At 43.6% G+C, this 24,056-nt stretch overlaps 1 protein-coding gene across 5 annotated transcripts in view; it reads left to right on the top strand.

Annotated features, from left to right (window-relative positions):
• MTHFD2L (methylenetetrahydrofolate dehydrogenase (NADP+ dependent) 2 like) overlaps positions 1–23,427 on the top strand; it is a 67,128-nt gene extending 43,701 nt beyond the window's left edge. Inside the window, exons 7-9 of one of the 5 annotated variants that reach the window (XR_009459954.1) lie at positions 5,495–5,620; positions 7,810–7,895; positions 21,268–21,350. Coding sequence is in view for 4 of the 5 variants with exons in the window: in XM_014611560.3 (XP_014467046.1) it covers positions 5,495–5,620; positions 21,268–21,380 (239 nt within the window). In the remaining variant the exon portion in view is untranslated. Of the gene's footprint in view, positions 1–5,494; positions 5,621–7,809; positions 15,298–20,081 lie in introns of those variants that run through there. The other 4 variants (XM_059722360.1, XM_014611560.3, XM_019493540.2 and 1 more) reach the window with 4 other exon arrangements.
• Positions 23,428–24,056: the final 629 nt, after the last annotated feature.

Below are 24,056 nucleotides of genomic sequence, written 5' to 3'. Positions count from 1 at the left end.
AGGCGTCTGCCTGACTTCCCCCTGCTCCCCCCCTCCTCTCCCCTCCCCATCCCTTCTGACTTACACAGACACCTCTCAGCATTAGCTAGCAGACTACATACTGGCTAAGGTCCGTGCTGTAGCAGATGGGGGGAAAAAACGCAGAATCAGCACATAGTTGGTAATATCCCTCTGTTGTTTTCTTAATGGGCTGATAAACACTGAGTTAGGGGTGATAAACACTGTGTTATCAGTTCCCTCCTTGACTGGTGGGGGTGGGGGGGAACCCCTCCCTAATCAGTGTCCTGCCAGAGCCTGGCCATGCTCCCCTCAGCTCAGCACTGTGGAAGGGGGAGGGGGGGGTGCTATAGCGCCCCCCCAGCTTCTAGCCTGAGCCACTGCAGGCATGTGCCTGCATTTCTGGGATGTCTGTACAGTTACAAACGGATTCAGCCTAGCCAGGTTAAACTAACCTGCAGAGATTGAATCAGTTCAGGCTTTTTGAATGTCTGTCCCTAGCCTAGATGTCTAACTGCTTTATGGGGATTTTAGGTGCCTAAATTCCAAAGAGTGATTCAAAGTGACCCTGGGCCAGTCACTACAAAACTCATTACCTACTATATATATTAAGTTTATTCATTTTGGATGGCAGAGTTGTTTAAGTATTTAAGTGAGGGCTTCTGAACATGTCCAGGAGTCATTCAGATGGAAGGCTCAGGCACATCATAGCACCTAACTCCTACCTAAATTTCACTGCAATTCAGATTGTTCCTAGGAAGCATCTTAGCTCTGCCTAAGTCCTTGCAAAGCTAAGGTTCTAGATTCACCTTACCCAGAAAGTAGAAGATTTAAGTTCAGATTCTTTCTAGGAGAAAGCCCTTAATCACTAGGCTATAAAATAGTCTGGGTGAGGGGAATCTTTCTGCTTTCCTTTGAAATTGTGCCACAGTGCCACTAAGGGTATTGTTACATGTTATTTTTAATGTGTTGTTATAGTTAGATCGTATTAATATAACTTAGAAAGTTTTCTGAGCAGTTGCACATTAATGCTTACTATAATCTAAATATAAATCGTAGTACCCCACTGGCTCTTGAACCAGCTCTGGTGGGGTCCCAGGGCTGAGTCCAAAAAGCTGATGAATTTCAGTCTTGGCTCTGGGATTGCACAGAAGCCAGTTCAAGGCTCTGGTGCATTAAAGAGGCTGTAAGCCAGACAAACAGCTGCTTGTTGCAATCCCACTCCCCAACTCCCTCGCATAGCACCTCATCCTTGCCAATTCAAGGGCCCAATATGGTACGGAAGCTGGGAGCTGGACAAAGAGCTGCTTGTCTGTTTTCCTCTTCCCCATTCCCCACCTGGAGCCAGTTCAAAGTTCCAATATGGCATGGGGGCTGGAAGTGACCCTGACACCGCAAGGGAGCCAGTTCCCACACCACACCAGAGCTAGTTCAAGTCTCTAGTGTGCTGTGGTGCAGTGGCTGGGAGCAACTGTGGTACCACACAAGAGCTGGACCGAGTGCCCACTCTGCATGGGGGCCTTGAACTGACTTCTGTGCAATGTGGGGCACTGGAGCCCCAGAGCTGTTTGTATCTCCCACTCAGCCCTACCACACCACAGCCAGTTTTCTCTTGAGCAGTGAAAGCAGGAGGCAACAACTGCTTATCAGGCTCCCACCCCCTATCACACTGGAGTCTCCTGATCATACTGTCTCTGTGGAGCAGTTGGACATTAGCTTAACACATTAGGTAATATGATTTGGTGATACTCCTTTCTGGAAAAGGCTAACGGTACTATGCCATGATGACATTCAGCACATGCTTTACTGTTTTAACACTTGGACACTAGTGTGGTAAGTGCAGTTAGCAGGTTTAGTATAATGTGTAAGAATACCATAAGAGTTTGGGTCATAGGAGCAAAAGAAGAGCAAGGAAATGGTAATCTGCCTCTGTAGATTTGTACTGGTTATAACACTCCTTTGGGAGGACGAAGTCGTGGGTCCTGGTCCTTGCTGCCTACATGGTTTCTAACTACCTAGTATAAAACAAACCAGTACTGGGATTACAGACCAGAACTGCTATAACCAGTAGATATGAAGGCAGACTTCTTGCTTGCTCCCTATATTTTTTTAATGAATTTTGTTACCAGGATCTTTCATAGTGACCCAAGAAAAAGTTTTGTTAACACAGTAGCTGAAGAGACCTGCTATTCTATACCTGTTTGTACTTCTTACTGCTGAGGCTTCTTATCCTAGTAGGCTGCATTGTTGTAGTCCAGCTGGAAGTTGAAGGAGGTGTAGGTATTACTTAGGCCAGGTCATCATCTGTCAGGATGATGAATATTCTCCTTACTAGTCGTAGATAGTGACATTTGTTTTTCTTTTTTGTTATCAAGGTTGCGTTGTGGCAGCTTAGTATCAGCAAAGAATCTAGGCATTCACCTAATTTGTGAACAGAGTTACAAATTATGGGTGTGTATCTTCAGTCAAAGACTATTTCTTGCTTCAGACTCCTTTGTGTTTACTTTGGCCTTCTGAGTAACCTTGACTTACTCGGGTTCAGCCCCAACTAGCCATTCTTCATCGCAGAACAGATCTTGGTCAAACATTAGTATACTTTAGTGTTATTAATGGTGTTTCCACGTTTTGCAAAGAAGAGAGAAAGTTACTACATATCACTAGCATTTGAGTCCAAAATTGTCTTGCCAGTTTATCCACTATCTGCTTCCTAATCTATGAATCTATAAATTGGAAAGCATATAACAGCAGCATTACACATATGATGCTGTACATTAAGCCAGTGGTTCTCAACCTTTTTGCACTCAAGACACCCTTTGGAAAATGTCAGCTTTTAGCTTTCACTTTTTTTTGATTAGGGAAACATAATGGAATTAATCTGTCTCAAAGAATTATAAGACCTCAACAGGTCAAAATGTTTTTGACACTATGCATTCCTTTTGGAATCTCTGGGTTTATCTTGTGAATTGTATAGGTGTTTGCACTTCTAACTGTGCTAATATTGTGTGGCACCCTTAAAAGGATTCATAGCACCCCAGGGTATGCAAGAGGGTATAGTTACCTGTGGTGATGCAGTTCCAAACCATCTACTTCCTATGTTCATCCACCACTAAATGAGACTGTCTCTGAGGAAGGGTACCTTCTGCCAGAAATCTTGTCTAAGATCTCTCCCGACTATGCAGTTGGCCCAATAAGATACCACCCTAAAAAATTCTTGCATCTTGCATAGACAGGCCCAAGGAGGACTATAAAACAACAGCCCACACTTGTAGGGAACAAATTAGAAAGGCTAAGGCAGCAACTGAACTTAGATTAGCAACAGGAATCAAGGGCAACAAAAGGTCTTTCTTTAGGTATGTAGGGAACAAGAGGAAAGCAAATGGGAGTGTGGAGCCGCTGCTCAGCAACTCAGGACAGCTGGTTACAGACACTCAGGAGAAAACTGAACTCCTGAATGACTACTTTGCCTCAGTGTTTCACTGGGCCACGGGGAAAATCATGCCAGATAGGGTACAGAATGAGCAGGGCAGAAATGACTGCCTCCCTACTGTTGCCATAAAACTGGTGTGTGATCAATTAAAAAAATTAGACATATACAAGTCAGCAGGACCGGATGAACTCCATCTGAGGGTGCTGAAGGAGCTGGCCGACATCATCGTGGAGCCCCTGGCGAAACTGTTCCAAAACTTGTGGTGCTCCGGAGAAGTCCCTGAGGACTGGAAGAGGGCTGATGTGTCCATCTTTAAGAAAGGGAGGAGGGAGGACCCAGGTAACTATAGGCCAATTAGTCTAACTTCTATCCCAGAGAAAATCCTGGAAAAATTAATTAAGGAGTCTATGTGCAATAGGCTTGTAGAAGGTAGGATTCTGAATGATAGCCAGCATAGATTCATCATGGGCAGGTCTTGTCTAACCAACCTCATCTCCTTTTATGATCAGGTGACTTGCCACCTGGATAAGGGAGAAGTGGTGGATGTTGTATACTTTGACTTCCAAAAAGCTTTTGATCTGGTATTCCACAATGTTTTAACAAGAAAATTGGAAGACAGTGGGCTTACCTGCGAGACAGTTAGGTGGGTACAAAGCTGGCTGCGGGGTAGGACCCAGAGAGTCCTAATGAACGGAACTGTCATCTTGGCGAGAAGTGGGCAGCAGTGTCCCTCAGGGGTTGGTGCTTGGTTCTGTACTTTTCAACATCTTTATCAGTGATTTGGATGAGGAGGGGAAGAGTTCACTGGCCAAGTTCACAGGTGACACCAAGTTATGGAGAAGTGTGGTCACGCTTGAAGATAGGCTTCAGATACAGGTGGACCTAGACAGGCTAGCAAGTTGGGCCAGTCAGAACCAGATGAAGTTCAACGTTGAGAAATGCAAAGTGCTTCACCTGGGGACCAACAATTGAATGTACACCTACAGGCCTAGCAACACCAACCTGACCAGCACTATGAATGAAAGAGACTTGTGAGTAATAATAGACCACAGTATGAATATAAGCGAGCAATGTGACTCTGTTGCCAGCAGGGCAAACAATACTCTGGCATGCATCAATCAATGAATCTCCAGCAAGACCAAGGAGGTGATTCTCCCGCTCTACTTGGCACTTGTGAGACCCCCAACTAGAGTACTGCATCCAGTTTTGGGCGCCACGCTTTAATAAGGACATGGTATAACTTGAGAGTGTACGGAGAAGGACCACCCGGATGATTAGAGGCTTGCACAGCAAGCCATACGAGGAAAGGCTGAGGGACCTGGGACTCTTCAGCCTGAAAAAGAGAAGGCTGAGAGGGGACTTGGTAGGAGTTTACTGCTATATCGGGCAGTGGAATAAGCTCCCTCCAGAGGTGGTGCAATCATCTACCCTGGAAATCTTCAAGAGGAGACTGGATAGTCATCTTGCTGGGGTCACCTGATGCCTGGTGCAGGGGGCTGGATCCGATGATCTTTGAGGTCCCTTCTGGCTTTACAATCTATGAATATAGAGGTGGTTCAAGCGCCTACATTGAACACCTTCAAGAGCAAACTAGATGCTTATCTTGCTGGGATCCTATGACCCCAGCTGACTTCCTGCCCTTTGGGCGGGGGGCTGGACTCGATGATCTTCCGAGGTCCCTTCCAGCCCTAATGTCTATGAAATCTATTAAATATTTCCTGGACCATCACAGCTACAGATTCACTCCAACAAGAAATCAGCAAAGGAAAGGTAAGATGCATATTAAAATATAAAAAAACAAAGAATTTGCTGTAGAGATAGTATCTTACATGGCCTAATGGAGTGTTTACTCTCTTAGGCTCAAGTCTTGTGAGCAGCTTTGCTTCTGACCCTCATAATGCAAATCCAAGACCACAAAATAATTGTTGAATATTTTCTACGTACAGTACATAGGAGAAAAAAAGCTACTGAGAGACTAACACAATGTTTTCTGTTTTTAATATAAGTGACAACTGAAAACATATTTTTTATGCATGGTTTTGCTAATCAAATAAGTCTTAATGATTTCAGGTATTCCCAAGTTGATTACAGCTGATATGGTTAAAGAAGGTGCCACTGTGATTGATGTAGGAATCAACCACATCCACGACCCTCTTACAGGGAAGACCAAATTAGTAGGGGATGTGGACTTTGATGGTAAGTAAAATATTTCTTTTGATAGAAAACTGCTGCATAATTATATTTAGGGTTTAAGTTATTTGATAAAGATCAATGAGAAGTTATCAAATAAACCCTTTATCATTTGAGGACAGACACTGGACAATCAAAAAATTAATGTATCTAGGCTCAACTCATATACTAAGAAAATATGAGTGTTTTAAAGGAACCTGCTGTGTTAAGTACAAAAAGCCTGCCAGCTATATTGACAGATGTATTGGAAGTGATGGTGAAAGGCTGTGGCTCTCTCCTCTCACCAGACTTCCCTGCCCCCTTTAGGTATCTTATGCCCCAGGAACATTGAGAAAGAAAGAGCAGTTCCCACGCTACTGCTGGCATAGGGACTCCAGCTGGGTATAGCATGTCTTACATCACCACTAGTTAAGCTGCTGTCATCAAGATCTTTTCTGCACTTTGACTTTAACCTCATGTTTGAAAACATTAACAATTTTCACTTTAGAAATTTTCTATGTGCCAAGACTTAGCATATGTGAATTTATTTCTGAAAATCTTGATTGTTCCAGGCTCTCTTGTCTTACATCAATATACACTTTGTCATTTGTGACTTTGCTTTAGTTTCTTATTGTGTGCTCTGTGTTCAGAAACAACTACACAATATAACTTGATTAAAGATCTCGGCTCAAGGGGCCATCCAGACTGGACTAGCAGGATTGTTGCAGTTCAAAATTAGAGTTTATTGGCAGAGCTGTGTGTGGGAAGCTCACACAGGACCTACCCACATTATTACTGGTTCATGGCATAGTTCCTTATTTTGATATTCATGAAATAAACCCACATTGTAAAACAATATATGTCCTAAAATCTTGACCTGTAAGTTCTCAGTCTAGAATCCCAATTATATTAATATTATTTTAAAAGGTTATAATACTATTTGGTGCCTGGTGGGGCAAACCTGTCTTATTCATATATATAAATCTATCAAAGTTTGTGAAATTATTAATATGAGTAGAGCAAGTGGGTTTTGACATTCCCTGTATTGGAGAAATCTTTTGCGTTTGGATATTTGCATGAGTAAGATAAGCAATAGATAGGAAATTACTGTAGATATACAGTTCTAACAAAACTCTCTTCATTTTCTGCTTTGAATAACAAAAAGAAAAAGATCATAAAAGATACAAAAATTAACATTCAGAACTTAAACTGATAAAGAGGAAAGTCCCACAAACTAAGAAAATGTACAATTCACTATAATTTTCAGAAATATAACACACTAAATTAATTTGCTACATGTCTCTTGTGGGGTTTTTTAATGTTTGTCTGGTACTCTGAAAGAAATATAAAGCTATATACAGATGGCCAGGTCATGATTCAAGGTTTCAGTAATGCAGACATATTACTTTACTGTATGCGTCTCAACAGGTTCTGCTGTGGGTTGTTCCTCAGGATTTTACCTGGGGTGAGGGAAGATCCCAGAAAAAGGGAGGAACTTTAACTTAGGTTATGCCACTAAAGTTCCATGTAGCATTTAGCTTCATATTGCCAAAGGGAAATTGTTGCTGGTTCATTAGTATCGGTGAAAGTTTCACTAAATCATTAATGAAAACAAAGCAATCTGATCTGTACAGGCTACAAAATGAAATATTTAGAAATATATCACACTTTCAAATTACTTGGCTGAGCAATTAAGAAATGAAACAAGCCATTATAATGGTGGAAAAGAATATAGTTATTTGGTATATTAATCTTATTATTTGACTGAATTTCTATTTCTATCCTCTGATATTTTTTAAAGCTTGAGGTCAGACATTTAAAATTACTAATACAGTGTCTATTTTGTATGTGACATGGTTACTTCCTGCCACCCTTCCTCAAGCCCTGCCATCCCTACTGTCATGCCATCCTTAATATAGCAAACTGACACCAGGATGAAGACCTGGACATCAATTTACACTTGGGCAATCCAAGTGTAAATTACCTTTATCAGAGAGAACGATGAATATGGCTTACATTAATCAAGTAAGCTGATTTGAGATCTTCTAGGGTGTTAATAAGGTTTAACAGTAGGGTGGGTGGAATCTTGTTTCAATTGTCACTTCACATGTAATATCTTATATTCTGTGCTCCACTCCCTAGGGTTGGGTTTGAAACAGTGGAATTATTTGTTTCATATGTTTGTTTTTAATTTGACTTTGCTTCTTTTGGAACAGACAATACTTGAAAGATGCAGTTTCAAACTAAAGCTTCTGATGCTCTAAAATGGGAAAGGGGAATGAATTTCCATCTCAGGTGGAAGGTATTTAAGATGGCTGTCCAAAACTGTTTTTGAAACGTTAAAATTTTTGTTTTTTGATAGTTTAAAATGTTTCTTCTGGCTCGGGAAAACATTTATAGTACAACGAGCATTCTCAGCTTCATGAGTGAACAGGGAGGTGATCAGAAGTCATTTGGGTGTTTATATATTCTGGGTTGCTCCCTTCCCCTCCCTTGGCTTAAATCGCAGGCCCAGGTCACTAATATTGTAACCTGACTGTGGCAGGGCTGCCAGTTTCACTCCCAGATCATAATGTACCCCCACCCCACACACACACACCCTGACTGGCTGAAGGGGTAGGTTTAGGGCCAGGTTTAATAGCAGCAGCAGAGGCCTTGCTCCCAAAGCCTCTGATCACTGCTGAAAAGCCCACGCTCTGGCCATCCCCCCCTGCCCCCCTCCCCCTGCCTCACTGGAATAGGCACAAACAGCAGTAGCAGCCATCTGTCCCCCCCCCCCAACACACACACACACACACACACACACACTCCTGTTGTTTCTTGACAGGCAGGGAGGAAATTCATTTTTTTTAAAATGCTTCTCTGCTCTGCTAGGCTCCCAGCCAATCAGCAGGGAATCTGATGCTGAGCTTAGCATCAGCCAGTCAACATGGAGGGTTCCTGTAGGGTTGGGATGAGATGTTCTTGGCTTGCCTGAGTTTCTTCTTATTGAAGGTGGAGAGCAGCATGATTGGAGCAGGGAAGCAGGCAGGCAATGATGTAGCTGCTTGAATAGTTGCACCAAAAGCCTCCTGCTTCCTTGACTGGCTGCTCTTATAATCACATGTGTGGTCAGCCTCTCCATGTGGTTGGGCTGCTGCTGCTGCTATCCATTGAAGGTAAGAGGCTTTTTCCTGGGCTTAGAAGCTGCTGGCTGCCTTAGGCAGAATGCCCTGGTGCAGGATAGGGGAGGGACTGTTTGCTTTTTGCATGTGTTCTCTCCCCCTGCCCTCACAAGTCCCTTCAGTATGATCAAGAAGTAGTCCTTCTGGTTGATGAATTCAAGACCATCGTTCACAAGGGAAATGGTCGCAATGTGTGTTATGCTGGCTGCCCCTACACAGTGGGAAAACTCAGGCTGGCAAATCTATCCACAACCTTCTGTGGATCAGCAAGGCATATGATATTTGAGGCCATTACCCGTTGGATTGCCAGGTACACCCGTACTGCTTCTCCAGCTGTTGGCTTGCTTATGCCAAAATGGTTTACTATAGACCAGAGGCTATCTGGGGTTGTGAGCTTTCATATAGCAGTGGCAATGCACTTCTCCACAGATGAGAGCACTTGTGCCACCATTATCCACTGCTGTATGGTTGGGCCAAGCTTGGTGCAGATATCTATGAAGATGCCCCTGGGCATACAGTTGCCCACTACTACTTGGTGTCCCAGGTGGCCATGACAGTCCACTCCCACAAATGCCACTGCACAGTCTGGAGTTTCTCCCACATCTATCTGACCATAGTGTGCTGATCTGCAACCAAAAAATCTTCAGAGGAGCAGCTGCTGCCACAGACAAGGATCCAGACATAGCCATGGTCCACCTGTTGTTTGGGAGAGTGCAAATGCAATATTTTCCCCAACAAGTACTGCTCCATCATTCTTGGCGCCAATAAAATTAGTTAGGGGTCTCATCAGGGTTCACCATTGTCGCCTTTTCCACTTAGTCTCCCTCATTAGTTCACAAAAGCTGGACCTGCAAGTACAGATCTATAGTAGCTGATGATGTTAAAAGCTGGCCAGTGGTTCCAGGCAGCACAAATGCAGCAGGAATACAGGCAGGCAATCAGTGGCAAAAGCTGTATGGTGAATCACACCAGAATCCCTCCTAAACAAAATTCCCAGTGCACTCACCTACAATTTGAATAACCAGTGGACTCTTTATTCAGGTCTTGCAAGTCAAGGGAACCTTCGGACATTTGACTAGCACCAGGCAAATTCATATACTTTGGCTGTCCTCTCATGTGTAGAGCTTCCCTTTTGAACAAGAGACAACTGCTACTAAAGGGAATGAGATATGTGGCTCCTGAGCATCTCTGAAATGTCAGGCCCCAATTTTTTTGCTGGCATAGCTGTGTTAGGCAGGTGCTGTGATTTTTGACCAATATAGCTGCATTGGCAAAAGCTAATAGCGCAGATGTGGTTGTATTCAGCAAACTGCATTTTTTTGCTGCAGTAGCTGATTTCACTTGTAGTAGAGGGGGGCTAGAATGTGCTATTCATGCAAAGACACTTTGTATTGTCAGCTGCTTTACCAAACAGGGCAAAGTTGCAGATACTTTAGAGCAGGAGTGCCCAACCTGCAGCACACTTGTCAGAAGCGGCACAGGTAGCCTCTTTGTGTGGCACAGAAGATCAGGGAGAGGGCAGGGAGCAGAAATTAATGGAGCAGATCAGGCAGGGAAGATAGGGTAGAGAACAGAAAACATAGCAACACATTAGGCAGGGGAAGAGGTTTAGCGTTGCACTTGCGGAGGGTGTGGAGCTTAATTTGTAGCATGCCTGCCAAAAAGATTGGTCCCCATTGCTTTAGAGGATAAGATTAGGATTTAGATTGGCCTAGAAAATAATCCTAAATAAATTCAATAAGGACAAAGGGAAATGCCCTACATTTTCAGCTGGGATAAAATAACTGGCTGGCGTGCAGTACTGCAAAAGACCTGGGATTTATAGTTAGGGTAACCATACATCCTGGTTTGGCCAATACACTCCTGGATTTCATAAGCCATCCCAGCATCCTGGCTGGTTGTCTAAAATTGAAGCAAAAGTCCTGGATTGGTGGCACACTCCACCCGCAAGTGCTTGACCCAGCTCTTTCTGAGCAAGGGCTAGAAGCTGTTTGGGGCAGTGGGTAGGCTGGGCTAAGCACTGCTCTGACTGGGGCAGGGTTCAGCTGGAATGGGGTGGGCCAGGGTTGGGACTCAGGCACCTATGTGGATCAAGCTGAGATGGTTGCCTGCTGTCGGCATCCTTGTGCTCTGCTGCTGCAGCCAGTGCTGATACTCGGACTGCATGTGCCAGCCCCAGGTGGCTACCTGTGATAGTGAGAAGGAGCTAGGTGACTGTGCAGCACAGACTGGCAGTCTGGGAGGTGCTGCACAGCTGCCACACCCAACTCAATCTAGCCTCTGTGCGTGGGGGATGGAGCTTGGCTGTAGGCCTCTGTGCTGTCCACCCGTCTCCTCCATCAGTCCTTTTGGGAACCATGGTGTCGGGGGAGGGGGGGGGGAGGGAGGCCTGTGTGGTGCTCACCAGCCCAGATTTACTTACCCCATCACAGATTTCCTTCAAAATAATATGGCCACCCTGTTTATAGTAAACCAGAAGCTGAATATGAACCAACAGTGTGCTGTTGTTGCAAAAAAGAAAAGAAATAGCCAAAAGCATACCGGGCTGCATTAACAGGAATGTCTCTGTGGAGGACTGAGCCTTCAGTTGCCTCAGGGCATGGTCCAGGGACCATGTCCTGCCTTGCTTTTTTCCCCTGGGGTATTTTTTGTCCCCTGGATAGCCAGGTATCTAATTTTGCCCCCAGACTATAAATTTGCAGCACGGGGAATGTTTTTTTGTTCCCGCATGTGCCTCTTGAAGCGTGTCAAAGGGGCTTGAGACACTGCAAGAGGCACTTGCATACTTGTCTGGATGCACCCCTAAGGTCCATTCCAGCCCTATTCTTCTGTGGTTCTATGCTAGGAGTATTTAACTAGAATACTGGTGTGCCTCAACCAGCAAAGTGCTGACCTGGGAGAATTATCAGGAAAAGAAACAGAGAGATGCCTGAACAGACAGATACTGGACCCCTGAAGAGCAGAGAGGTTGCAGTGCTGATGCTGCACAGCCAAGGGGCCCTGACTTATTTCAGCATGCTCTGCAGTCTTCCTTGGTCTGCCTGGTGACAGATGGCAGTAGTGCACAGGGCTGCCCTGATTGACTGCCCCAAATTGTTCAGTCAGCCAGTGGTTCCCTGTAGCACATTGTGGAATTATGAAGGGGGAATATTCTGCTCCATCCTTAGCCGGAGTGGTAGAGTCCAGCCTGAGTGACACACTGTCTCTGCAGGGGGAGAGATAGTTGGGTAGGAGCAAAACACACCAGGATATTGGAGAACTGTGCTGCAGCTTCTCTCAGAAGGATAAGTTATACAGAAATTCAGTCTCCCCAGAAGAAACTCTACTGGGAGTGATTTAACTGTGATTGCTCCTAAATTGTTTTTTCTGGGAGTGGGTATTTTTCCTTTGAGAGAAAAATCCTGAACATCTGTAGACTTATTTTCTCCAGGGGGAGCAGTGAGAAAAACAGAATGGCCCATGTCTTTCACTGAATGACTCATGTCTCTCACCTTCCATAGCAAGTGGTGGTTAGATTATAGATTTCATAGACATTAGGGCTGGAAGGGACCTTGAAGATCAAGTCCAGCCCCCTGCCCCAGGGGCAGGAAGTCAGCTAGGGTCAAAGGATCCCAGCAAAATAAGCATCCAAATGTTTCTTGAATGAGTCCAGATTAGGTGTCTGCACCACTTCTGGAGGCAGTCTATTCCAGGCCTTGGGGGCTCAGACAGTAAAGAAGTTTTTCCTTATGTCCAGCCTAAAACAGTCTTGGAGGAGTTTGTGACTGTTGGTCCTTGTTATCCCTCAGGGCGCTCTGGTGAACAGACTTTCCCCCATATCCTGATGCACACCCCTTATGTGCTTATAGGCAGCCATCAGGTCATCCCTGAGCCTGCACTTTTCCAGGCAGAAGAGTCCCATGGTTCTCAGCCTAACTTCATAAGAAATATGAAGGTGATATAATCTATACGAAATATAAGATTATATGGTAAACTAAACACACACAAAGTTAACAAGGAATATAAACCTCTTTTTCCCTTTTTCTGAAGTAGTGGCAGAACTTCAGGATGAAAAGGTTCTTAGAAATCTAAGCTTGCAATTCAGCCTGGAAGTTCAGTTGAGGAACACCAGCATGAGAGAATTGCTGCCAGTATGGCGAAGGATGTTGCCATTGCCACCTGCAGTTGCTATTTGTCTATAAATACCAGTTTGGGGTTCACAGATCAGCTACTGGGGCTCTTATCATTAAGGTTTGCAGCACTGTGAGGAAGCTTTTGCTCTGCTGTGTCACAAAGCTTGGCAATACAAAAGAGGCCTCTGACGGCTTTTCACAGACAGACTTTTGGCAACCTATTCTTTGCATTCCGCTCCAGATCGTAGACTTTGCCAACAAGAGGATGCACTTCTGCCGTCTCATGGTGCAAGGCCTGGTGAATCACTGTGAGAGACTCACCGATATTAATTTGGGTGGTGCTAAGATATTTGGAAACTCAGGCCTGGTTGCTGGAATGTGCAAAGGAATCATGAGGATTATGTGGTGTGATCTCATATCCCACAATTTCAGTTCCTTCTTTTATGTACTTTACAATGCACTGCAAAAAGAATCCCATAACGCTTATGATGATACTAGCTAGCACCCAGGGATCTCTGCCGAGCACTTGTTTCAAAAAAATTTAATACTATAGGGCTGCGCAAAATAGCACTGTTCCGCTTCGACTCCTCTTTTGACAGAACACTGTTTTGTTTCAAGTTTTGTTTCATTTCAAAAGCATTGTTCCATTTCATTTCGTCGAAACTGTTTCGCTGTTTTGTTGCTATTTCGACATTTCGCCCATAGGCTATTCTGCAACCTGCGCCAGGAACATCAGTGCTGCCGCAGGCCCCAGCCAACAGCACCAGCCTCCTGTGATCTGGCAGGCAGATGGAGGCCCGCACTCCTGGGAGGAGTATAGCACAGCCCCTGCAGCCCTCCTGGGGGTGTGGGCAGGCCCCTGATCTGCCTGGTGGATGACAGGAGGCTGGTGCTGCTGGTTGGGACCAGCAGCAGCACCAATCTTCCAGATGCTGGGTGCGGGCTGTGCCCAGTGCCATCCCAGGCAGCAGGAACAGCCTCCTGTGATCTGGCAGGCCGATTGGGGGCCCCCGCACCTCTAGGAGGGCTGCAGGGCTCTGCTGACTCCTCCCAGGGGTACGGGCAGGTCCCCAATCTGCCTGCTGGATGACGGAAGTTGCTGCTGCCGGCTAGGGCCAGCAGCAGCACCGATCTTCCTGGTGCTGGGTGTGGGCTGCGCCCAGCACTGCTCCTAGCCAGCAGCAGCAGCCTCCTGTCATTTGGCAGGCAAATCAGGGGCTCACACCCCCAGGAGGCATCCGACACAACCCCCACAGCTCTCCCAGGGGTGTGGGCAAGTCCCCGATCTGCCTGCCGGATGACATGAGGCTGGTGCTGCTGGCTGGGACCAGCATTGAAGCCAAGTAAGCCTGGCTTCGAAACTCGAAATGTTTCAAAACTTTTGAAACATTTCAAGTGCCATTGTTTCATTTTGAAGCAGTTTCAAAGGCTTTTGTTTTGTTTTGATTTTGCTGTTTTGAGCTCGAAACTCATTGAAACATCTTTTAAATGAAACACTGGGCAAAATTTCATGCAGCCCTACTGTGTACTTGTAGTATTCTCAAAGTAAAGTAATTTAACTGGGGTAGCAGAGCACTTGCACATTGGACTCAGCAGCCATCAAGAACTCATTGGTGCCTACACCATGCTTTGTAAAGAGCAATGGTGCCAATTGATTGATTGCAAGGCAGTGTGGATACACTGCTCAGGCAACAATTGTTATTGATTATTTAAAATAAATTCACGAGACCCACAACAACTTGCAAGTTTAGACATGTGCTTAATATGAGAGATTGCCCCTATTGAGCATCTGAAGTGTTTAACTTGTAGAGAAACCTAGAAATAAAGAGTACTTCCATACCAGAGTATCCTGTTTGTCAAGGAAATTACCTGCATTTCATTTCTTGTGAAGAATCAAAGAAAGATCTTTAAGGCTTTGAAGAAGCTGCAAAATAATAACTAACCCCACTTAGGCACTCAGTTTGAAGGCTATGTTTTCCAAGCTGTCAAATACTTAGGACAGTATTTCAGCAGTCTTTGGGGAGTGACATTCAGAGGAGAAAGCTTCTACACAATCTAAAAGTGGAAATGAAATAACCTAAAGTAATTGACAGTGCTATACCTTGTTCAATACTGTAAGGTTGGTCATATATAAACTTTATCTCAAACTGTATGTTGGACTCTTATGCTATACAAATCTATTTAGAACTTTAAGAGCCAAATGTATAAATCTAGTACCTAAGTTTGTCTGAAAAAATAGGCAGACAAGGTTCCTTAGGTGAATTTGATATCTTTTATTAGACCAACCCAAATAGTTGGAGAATAGTTATTAAGCAAGCTTTCGGGTTCAAAAACCCTTCGTCAGGCTAAGGAAGCTTCAGCAGTTGCTGTGTGCTCTTCCTGGATGGAATGAAAAGTAAACAAGCCAGGGGCTGGGCTGGGGAGTCAGTTGCCAGGCAGATTATAATATGTCAAAAATCCAATGTCTATGTTTAGTCCATGATCTCTAGTATCCAGCAGGTTGATGAAATGGAGCTCATAGGCTCGTCTCTGGGAAGTGTTGTGTAAGTTTCCCTTGAGGATCAGGACTGAGAGATTGGAGAGAGAGTGGCCCTCCTGTGAGAAATGTTCCCCCACCGATAATTGGGTGTTTCTGTCTTTCATAGATTTCCGGTGTGCGTTCATTCTGGTGCGCAGTTGTTGTTTGGTCTCTCCTACATATCTTCCATCAGGGCATTTGGTGCACTGGATGAGGTATATTACCTTTCTGGAGGTGCAGCTGTAAGATCCTGGGATGCTGATGGCTCTGTTGTGGGGTGTAGTAATAGTGGGGGTGATGGAGATGTGTTGGCAGGTTTTGCATTTCTTGTCCTGACACGGTCTGGATCCTTTTGGTGTGTTCTGGGCTAGAGGAAGTTTGCTTCTGGTGATGAGGTTGGCGAGGTTCAGTGCTTGTTTGAAGGCTAGGATGAGTGCCACCCGGATACCACGTGAAGAACTGCTGCAGTACAGAACCCCCCCCCCAAACCGCACACCGCTGGTTATGACGTATCACCCCTCCCTTGAACCTGTACGAAAAATCCTCAAACAACTGCAACCCATAGTAGAAAGAGACCCTATTCTTAAAAAGATCTTCCCAGAGCCACCCATCCTAGCCTTCAAACAAGCACCGAACCTCGCCAACCTCATCACCAGAAGCAAACTTCCTCAAGCCCAGAACACACCAAAAGGATCCAGACCGTGCCAGGACAAGAAATGCAAAACCTGCCAACACATCTCCACCACCCCCACTATTACTACACCCCACAACAGAGCCATCAGCATCCCAGGATCTTACAGCTGCACCTCCAGAAATGTAATATACCTCATCCAGTGCACCAAATGCCCTGATGGAAAATATGTAGGAGAGACCAAGCAACAACTGCGCACCAGAATGAACGCACACCAGAAATCTATCAAAGACAGAAATACCCAATTACCGGCGGGGGCACATTTCTCACAGGAGGGCCACTCTCTCCAATCTCTCAGTCCTGATCCTCAAGGGAAACTTACACAACACTTCCCAGAGACAAGCCTATGAGCTCCATTTCATCAACCTGCTGGATACTAGAGATCATGGACTAAACATAGACATTGGATTTTTGACACATTATAATCTGCCTGGCAACTGACTCCCCAGCCCAGCCCCTGGCTTGGTTACTTTTCATTCCATCCAGGAAGAGCGCACAGCAACTGCTGAAACTTCCTTAGCCTGACGAAGGGTTTTTGAACCCGAAAGCTTGCTTAATAACTATTCTTCAACTATTTTGGCTGGTCTAATAAAAGATATCAAATTCACCCAAGGAACCTTGTCTGCCTATGTCCTTAGACCAACACGGCTACAACCTACACCCCTGCAGCTCTGAAAAAATATGCATTCATCATGCTCATTTTTATTTTTCTGACTAGGGACTTGCCAGGCTGAAATTACCATTTTGCAAATGCACACTTATGTTTAGAGGATATTATTTGCATACTTAGGCACCTGGTCTTTGGACTACCTTTTCCAAATAAACCATATGTTGATGATTATATGTAAACCAATATAAAAAGATGCCTGTGTCCTACTCTGAGGCAGATTTCCATGAAGATTCAGTACAATAATGAATGTTCTGCATGATTTACATTGCTAGACTTTTCTTCAAGAAGAATTTCCTCAGGTTGTGGATTGTATGTCTTTGTCATTAATATATGACAAAGAATGTACTTAATCATTCTAAAATATTACTGATTTGAAACAAATTTGTTTCTATTAAAATAGTGTTTTATTTTAATGTATACTATGTTACTTCTAAAATAGTATAACAGTCCTGATATGTGCTAATATCAGGCATGGGCACAGTTCCATTCAATAATTATGATATTTATCTGGGAAAATAAAAGAATACATACCAAATTCTGTAAATTAATCAAATTATAATACTAGTAAAAAGACACCAGATAATTTGTGTTTCTAAGATGGTCTAATTCTAAACCTAAATATTATCAAGCTAATGTCTAAGATGATTGTTAAATTAAGTTTATCTTTCTACAGTCTTTTAATAACATGACTGGTGGCATTAATACGTTGAGTAACTTAAAGTTATTTTGCTTTGCATACCACTGATATATTTTTCCTTAGTTGATCCTTCATGATTGAACTTAATGGGAACTTTGTTTTTTACTTTAGTGGATGCAGAATCAGGCTTTCCCTGTGAGTTGAAGAAACAGTATGCAGAGAAAACTTTCATTTGATAAAAAGCAATTTTTTAAATAGCATATTAATTAATATTTAGCTTTTCATTTTTTCTCTTGATAATTATTTTTCTAAGATCACTTGTCTTAATTGCCAATGGGTCACCATGGACATTTAAAAGAAATATATCTGAAACATTGTTAAGTGATTTTATTTTTCTCACATTTTGATTGCCTAATCTTTCAACCCTCAATCTCTAGGAATCTCATGTAATGGTCTATTATTGATTCAAGTAGAGATATCTTCACTTGCACCAGGCTTGAGTTTGGTCCAGTAAAAAGCAATGCTCTTCTTAGCCATCTCTGTCCCCTACTCCCCAACATATGTAAAGTTCAGACATTGTATGGAGTCCAGTTCAGTGACAGAATTTCAGTTGACTTCCTCCCTTTCATGTATTTGGTAGAAGCAAGCATGGTTTGATTTTTCTGGAAATTATTCTTCAGTTAGCAATATCAGCTCTTTAGGAGACATGGCCTTAGTGAAGAAAACAATTTAAAAAAAATCTCAAGTGCCCTGTCCTAATCTGATCAGTGAAGTGCAGAAAGAGACTTGCCAGGCAAAATAACCACAAAAGCAGATAATTTATTGATCCCATTCTTTCATTTGATGGGCTTTAAGTCAGTTAAACACAATTCCAATGTAAGTGGCTAACCTGAAGTTCCAGTTACATTTTATGAAAAAACGATAAATGAGTAGCACATTGTCTCAAGAAATCCTATCTCATAGTGTAAAAGTTTAACATGCGATGCTTACCATGTTTTCTGTGTCATTAGACTCCTTTAAAGGATTTTGTTTTAATGCCATGGGTGTTTGTTGTTAGTATTCCTCCCTGAGTAATCTAGGCACGCCCCAACCTTGTTTAACCTGTCAATTTTGTTATTGGATTGTTGATGTATACGTAGAATTTTGTTTGACTTAAGTCTTTATAGGCACTCTACATAGACACAGAGCAGGATGGGGCCCTTACATGAGAGAAACTGTTGGTGGTACTGCAAGGATGGCTGCCTCTCAGTGGGCGTCCACACGTGCATATTAATGTGTTGTAATAAGCTCCAGTGCTTACCGCACCAGAGTTTATTGCTCCCAGCATCATGTTTACACGTGCGGCTGAGATCGCAAAACATCGAGCTGGGTCAGAGCAGCTCTTGCTAGCAAGGGATATGGGAGGGTCAGCCTGGCAGGCCGGGGCTGCTCTGACCTGGCTCAATGTGGAGGGGCTTGCTGAGGCAAGAGGGTAACTTACTGTGGGGCTGGCTGGTAGGCATCCCCTGTACTGAAGCACCCTCATGCCCCAGCTAGCTGGGTCAGCATTTACATGTGCGCTGCTTTGGAGTTAAAACTTCTGCAGCAGGATAGTATTTGTATTTACAAGTACTATCCTGCTGCAGAGTTTACTAGTTACTCCAGACTAATAGCCCTACACATGTAGAAACCAAGATTTACTGCAGAACTAATTAGCCTTAGCTGCAGTAAACTCTTGTGTAGATGCATCCAGTGACAGTCAAATCATGCCCTGTATATGGGCTTGGCAGGACATGATTGTTATTGATAAACACTGATAAATATAGATTTGACCTGTCACTCACAGACCGACAGAAAAATATTTCCACTGGTAATCGCTGAAAGTTCTAGAAAGGAGATGTTAAAAAAAAAATTTGGGATAGCATGCATGCATGCATGCTTGCACACGTACACACACGTATACACACACACACACACACACACGGCGGCCATTGCAGGTAGAGTGCGGGGAGCTCACCTTAAGCCACCTGCGCACTTCTCTGGGGAGCTGCTGCAGGATCTGGGGGCTGTGCTGGGAGGGGAGGTTGGAGGGGCGGCACTATTGGCAGCTGGAAGTCCTGTGTCCACCAGTCGCTTGCTCTGTCTAGGTCCCAGCCAGGGATTGGATACCAAACTCCCAGCAAGCCTGGGCTGGCCCCTGCATAATTGGGGTCCAGGAGCTTGGACCCTGCCCTGATCATGCAGTGGCTGGGCCAGGCCAGGCAGGAGCTCTGGAAGCACTGGGAGAAGCAACAGTTACCTAGCCTGGGGCCAGGAAGCAACTCTCCATTCCCGGTGGTCCCTTTGTGGGTGAGCCCTGCCTGGCAGGCACCAGTGGAGGGGCGGTCCAGTCACTTGATGGCGACAGCCTCCTACCCCTTCGGGCAGCATGGAAGCAGCATCTGAACCTGAGGAGCACCCCCATGTGCCCTGCCTCGATTATACTGCTTCTCCCAGCATTCCCAGAGCTTCTGGCCAGCCCAGCCCCTGTGTGCTTGGAGCAGGGTGTGCGGAGGTGCCCCCAAGGCCCAATGATGCCCAGAGGGGCAAGAGGCCATGATAAGGGGGTAGGCTGTCCCTCCGCTGGTTCGCATCAGGCGGGGCCTGCCCCTAAGGAGCTGTGGGGAGCTGCTTCCTGCCCCATGCTGGGCAACCACCTCCTCTCCCTGTGTTCCCAGAGTTCTGGAGTGCCACTGCCCCCCTCTTCTGGTCCCTGCGTGCCTGACTCTTTCCTGATGAATGAACAGAATGATTTAAAGCAGGTATGCTTTATTGATTTATGGATGTTTACTTTTATATATTTTAATGTGATTTATAAAGCTTTTCACAGTATGCTGTCATTACTAACTTGTCTGCCCCCACACCCTAATTTTGTGCAAACCTGAAAATTTAAATCAATAAAAATCAAGTAAATGCTTAAAAATAAGCATTGATTTTAGCTGTTGAAATTATAAAAAAGATTAAAGTTGAAGTCTGCCAAGCCTACCTATATACAAGGCATGAGCAGATGTTCTTCCCGATGTAGGAGGAAGTTTTAAATTACCCTTTTCTTTCATGCATGTGAAAAAGCCAGGGTATGGATAGATATTCATTTGAAGTGTTCCAAACTCTGCTCCAATTTGTACTGCTTGAAACTTGGAGCACTTCAGTGTCATACAGGTGTTTAGCCCCATATAACCCTCCCATCCCTACCACCACACAAATGTATCAGAGTACTTCAGAATGGCTCCAAAAGCATGTAGTGGTGGAGCAGGAATCCCAGCTCTTTGCTCAGTTTCCAGTCCCTGAAGGAGCTTGAAGACAAGAGAGTGCTCATTAACTTCTTGCCCCACTCCAAGTGGGGTAAGGAGTTGGATCACTGTGGGATACTGAAGGACTGAGAAACTCCCTATCACACTCTGCTGGAGAGTGCCCACATTGCATGAAACGCTTCAAAATGAAATGCTTCAGAAATGTTCCTCTTTCTTGAAGGTCATTTTTTTCTGCAGTTTAGCCAGTTTTGAAGTAATTTGGTGGGTGCCATATCTGATCCATCACTGTTTGTAGTGCTTCAAACAGAACGTATGTCCATGCCCGTAGAGAGTTATTTTTGCTGGAATATGAGGGGGTATCCAGTAGTAGGTCACTAACCTATGAGAGGGGAAGCTTCAAGAAAGTGCTGGGCAGGGAATTTAATTTTTCTTTTCTCTAACAATCTCCAGAAATGCAATCAAATAAAAATACTTGTGATTCTGACCTTCCCTAACTTTTCTGGCTGATGATACTATATATTTGTGTACAATTTACCAATCTGGGGCTGTTTAACAAAAAACTGTAGTTTGTAACTAATTTTACAGAAAATCATTCTCTTCTTTTTTTTGTCAGAGGTGAAGAAGAAAGCTGGCTTTATCACTCCAGTACCAGGAGGAGTAGGGCCCATGACTGTTGCAATGCTACTGAAGAACACACTCCTTGTTGCTAAAAAACTCATCCTCTAGAAAATAACTGCTGCATTAAAAAAAATCAAAGTCATTCTATTTATTGATATGCAAAACATTTATTTTTACTACAAATTATTTATTTCGACATTTTATTTATTTTTTCATGTGAAATATTTGAATGGGATTATGTACAAAATGTTACACTATCTTATGTTACTTCCTATTGCTGAATTGTGAGTAAAAGAAATCACAGCTACAGCTTTCACCTATATTGTTCTGTGGGTAAATCTACATTAACATAAAGAACTAGCAGTAACATTAAAAAAAAATACTTATGGGCACTGATAAACAAATGTGGAGGCCACTCCAACATGCTGGAATGCCAGCGCATTGGAGCAGACTTGATTAATTGAGTCTGCTGGAGAGTGGCAATTACCATGCTCCAGCACCCTCCTGAGTCTCCTGTATCAGCATCCCCATGCTTAAAAATGGCGGCAGGGGCGCTTGAACTAAAGCTTGTCAAACAAACTTTAGTTCAAGCACCCCTGTTGCCATTTTTAAGCATGGGGATGCTGATACAGGAGACGGGATGGCGCTTTAATTAGAGCGGCTCTCAGAGCCACTCTTTATTTCAAATGCTGCCCCCCATCCCTGTGTAAAAGTGCCATACGTGGCTGGAGGTTAGTTTCCATTTATTAGGAGCCCAGATCTTACTGAAATCCAGTGGAAATTAGGCTTCTAAGGGCTATTTCACTTTTGAAAACAGGACTTATGCTTCTAAAACACGTATGCACTTTTGAAAATTAACTTGCATTCCTTAGAAATTCAAAACTTCTGCTGCTGTGAGCAGGAATTTTATAGTCACAAAGAATGGGAGATTGGAATCTAAGATTTGACTTGCTGGTAGTGCTGAAATGAAAAGGACTTACATTAAGTGAGTATGTTTAACAAAATGAAAACAAAAGCTTACACACACTGAGCCAGATTCTGACCTTGAGTATGCACCCAGAAATCTGTGGGAGCTGTGTGCACTAAGACTGAGGCCAGTATACATTTCTCTCAATATCCAGAATCTTAGTCAAATGTATTGATAAAAATAAAGTGCAATGTATGTTTCTTTTTAAGCATGCTTTGTGTATATTATGTCCTGATCCCTTAAAGTGGCTCTGCATAAACCATTTATGAGAATCAGGCCTTATATAAATATGTATATAATAACACTATTCTCCTAAGTGTTATTGATAACATAATAAAAAGGAGGAACAAACTATCAGAAATGAAATACATGAATTAAAACAGAACTACTCTCCCTCTTGCCTCCTGAGAACAGGTTTATGTTCTCAGTCCCTGAGGTAAATCCCAGTCCTGCTCCTGTGAGATTCTTGTTGATAACTTTAATTGTCACATTAGAGAGAAGCATATTTGAAAGACATTGGTATAAAAAGGTAAACCTGAGAAAATAGGATATGTTGTCTGGGTTAAGAGAGGGAATAAAAATGTTAATGATCGCTTATTTTTTTCAATGCAGTGTAAAAGCAAAATTAGGATACCAATAAATACCAGTAATAAGCCATTTTGATGATGAGTTTGTGCATTACTAACATTCAGGGCTTATTCCAGCTTCAGCCAAAGGAAGTCAGACTGGGCCAATGTTTACATCTCCGTGGGTGCGTCTAAACATGCGCCCTACTGTACAGTTGTTACTGCACAGTCATTTAGTACTTGCTTTAGCAGCTACTAAATGACTGCACGTTAACCTCTGGTACTGCACAATCCTGGTGCTGCACGAGTTGTTTCTGCCCCTACCGTGCAATAGCAACAAGCTACTGTGCTGTAGCAATGGCATCATAGTTCATGCCCACTGATGCTACATTGCCGTAGCAATGAGCTACTTCACTGTAGCTTGTTACTCCTGCAACGCGGCAACTCATGTAGACATGCCCTGTATCTCAGTTGAGATTTTTTTTCATTTACTTTAATAAAGAGCCATTGATGTTTTCCGGTAGATTGTAGCTTGCTTCCATAAAAAGAGATGGAAAAGCTTAATTTTTCTTCCATTCAACAAAACTGTACTTTATAAAATAAAAATACTTCAGAAACTGTTTCTGTACTAATTTTTCTTCTGATAACTATTTTAAACTATAAACATAAACATATACCCAATATTTTCTTTAAATATGCATATTGGTACTTAAGTGAAAATTCATAAATGAAAATTTCTGCTAACATCATTTTATATATATTTATAAGACATATGTATATATAGGGTGTATCTGCATCCTATATCTTTGTGTTTTCTGGGACATCGACTAATTAACTCTTCAGTAAAGCGTCACCATCTACACGTGCACCAGTATTAAGGTGCAGTATACTAATTCACTCCATTGTAAGGTAGTATAGTTGCGGACAGTACTATCTTACGGTAGAGTAATTAACTGAACTGAAACACACATGTAGATGATGACTGGGTGGAAGCCAAAATCCTGTCTGCCACCTAGCCATGTAGCACCTCAGGTTCACCACCCTTGTGCCCCAGCCAATCCCTCCACTGCCTGACGCTGCCACCTGGAGCCCTGGGTTGACCCACACTGTGCTCCCTGCAAGAGTGGGCCTGTTTTCCCTTTGGCTCAAATTGATGCTGCCCTGGGTCCACATGTAGATGCTGCACCTGGGAGCAGTTTGACCTGGCTCATACAGCACCAGAGTTTATTTGGTTCCTTAATTTCATGTGTA

This window comes from Alligator mississippiensis, chromosome 2 (genome assembly GCF_030867095.1).
Source record: "Alligator mississippiensis isolate rAllMis1 chromosome 2, rAllMis1, whole genome shotgun sequence".
Taxonomy (NCBI): Eukaryota; Metazoa; Chordata; order Crocodylia; family Alligatoridae; genus Alligator; species Alligator mississippiensis.
The sequence above is the reverse complement of the archived record's forward strand: the minus strand, read 5'-3'. Positions and strand labels throughout refer to the sequence as shown.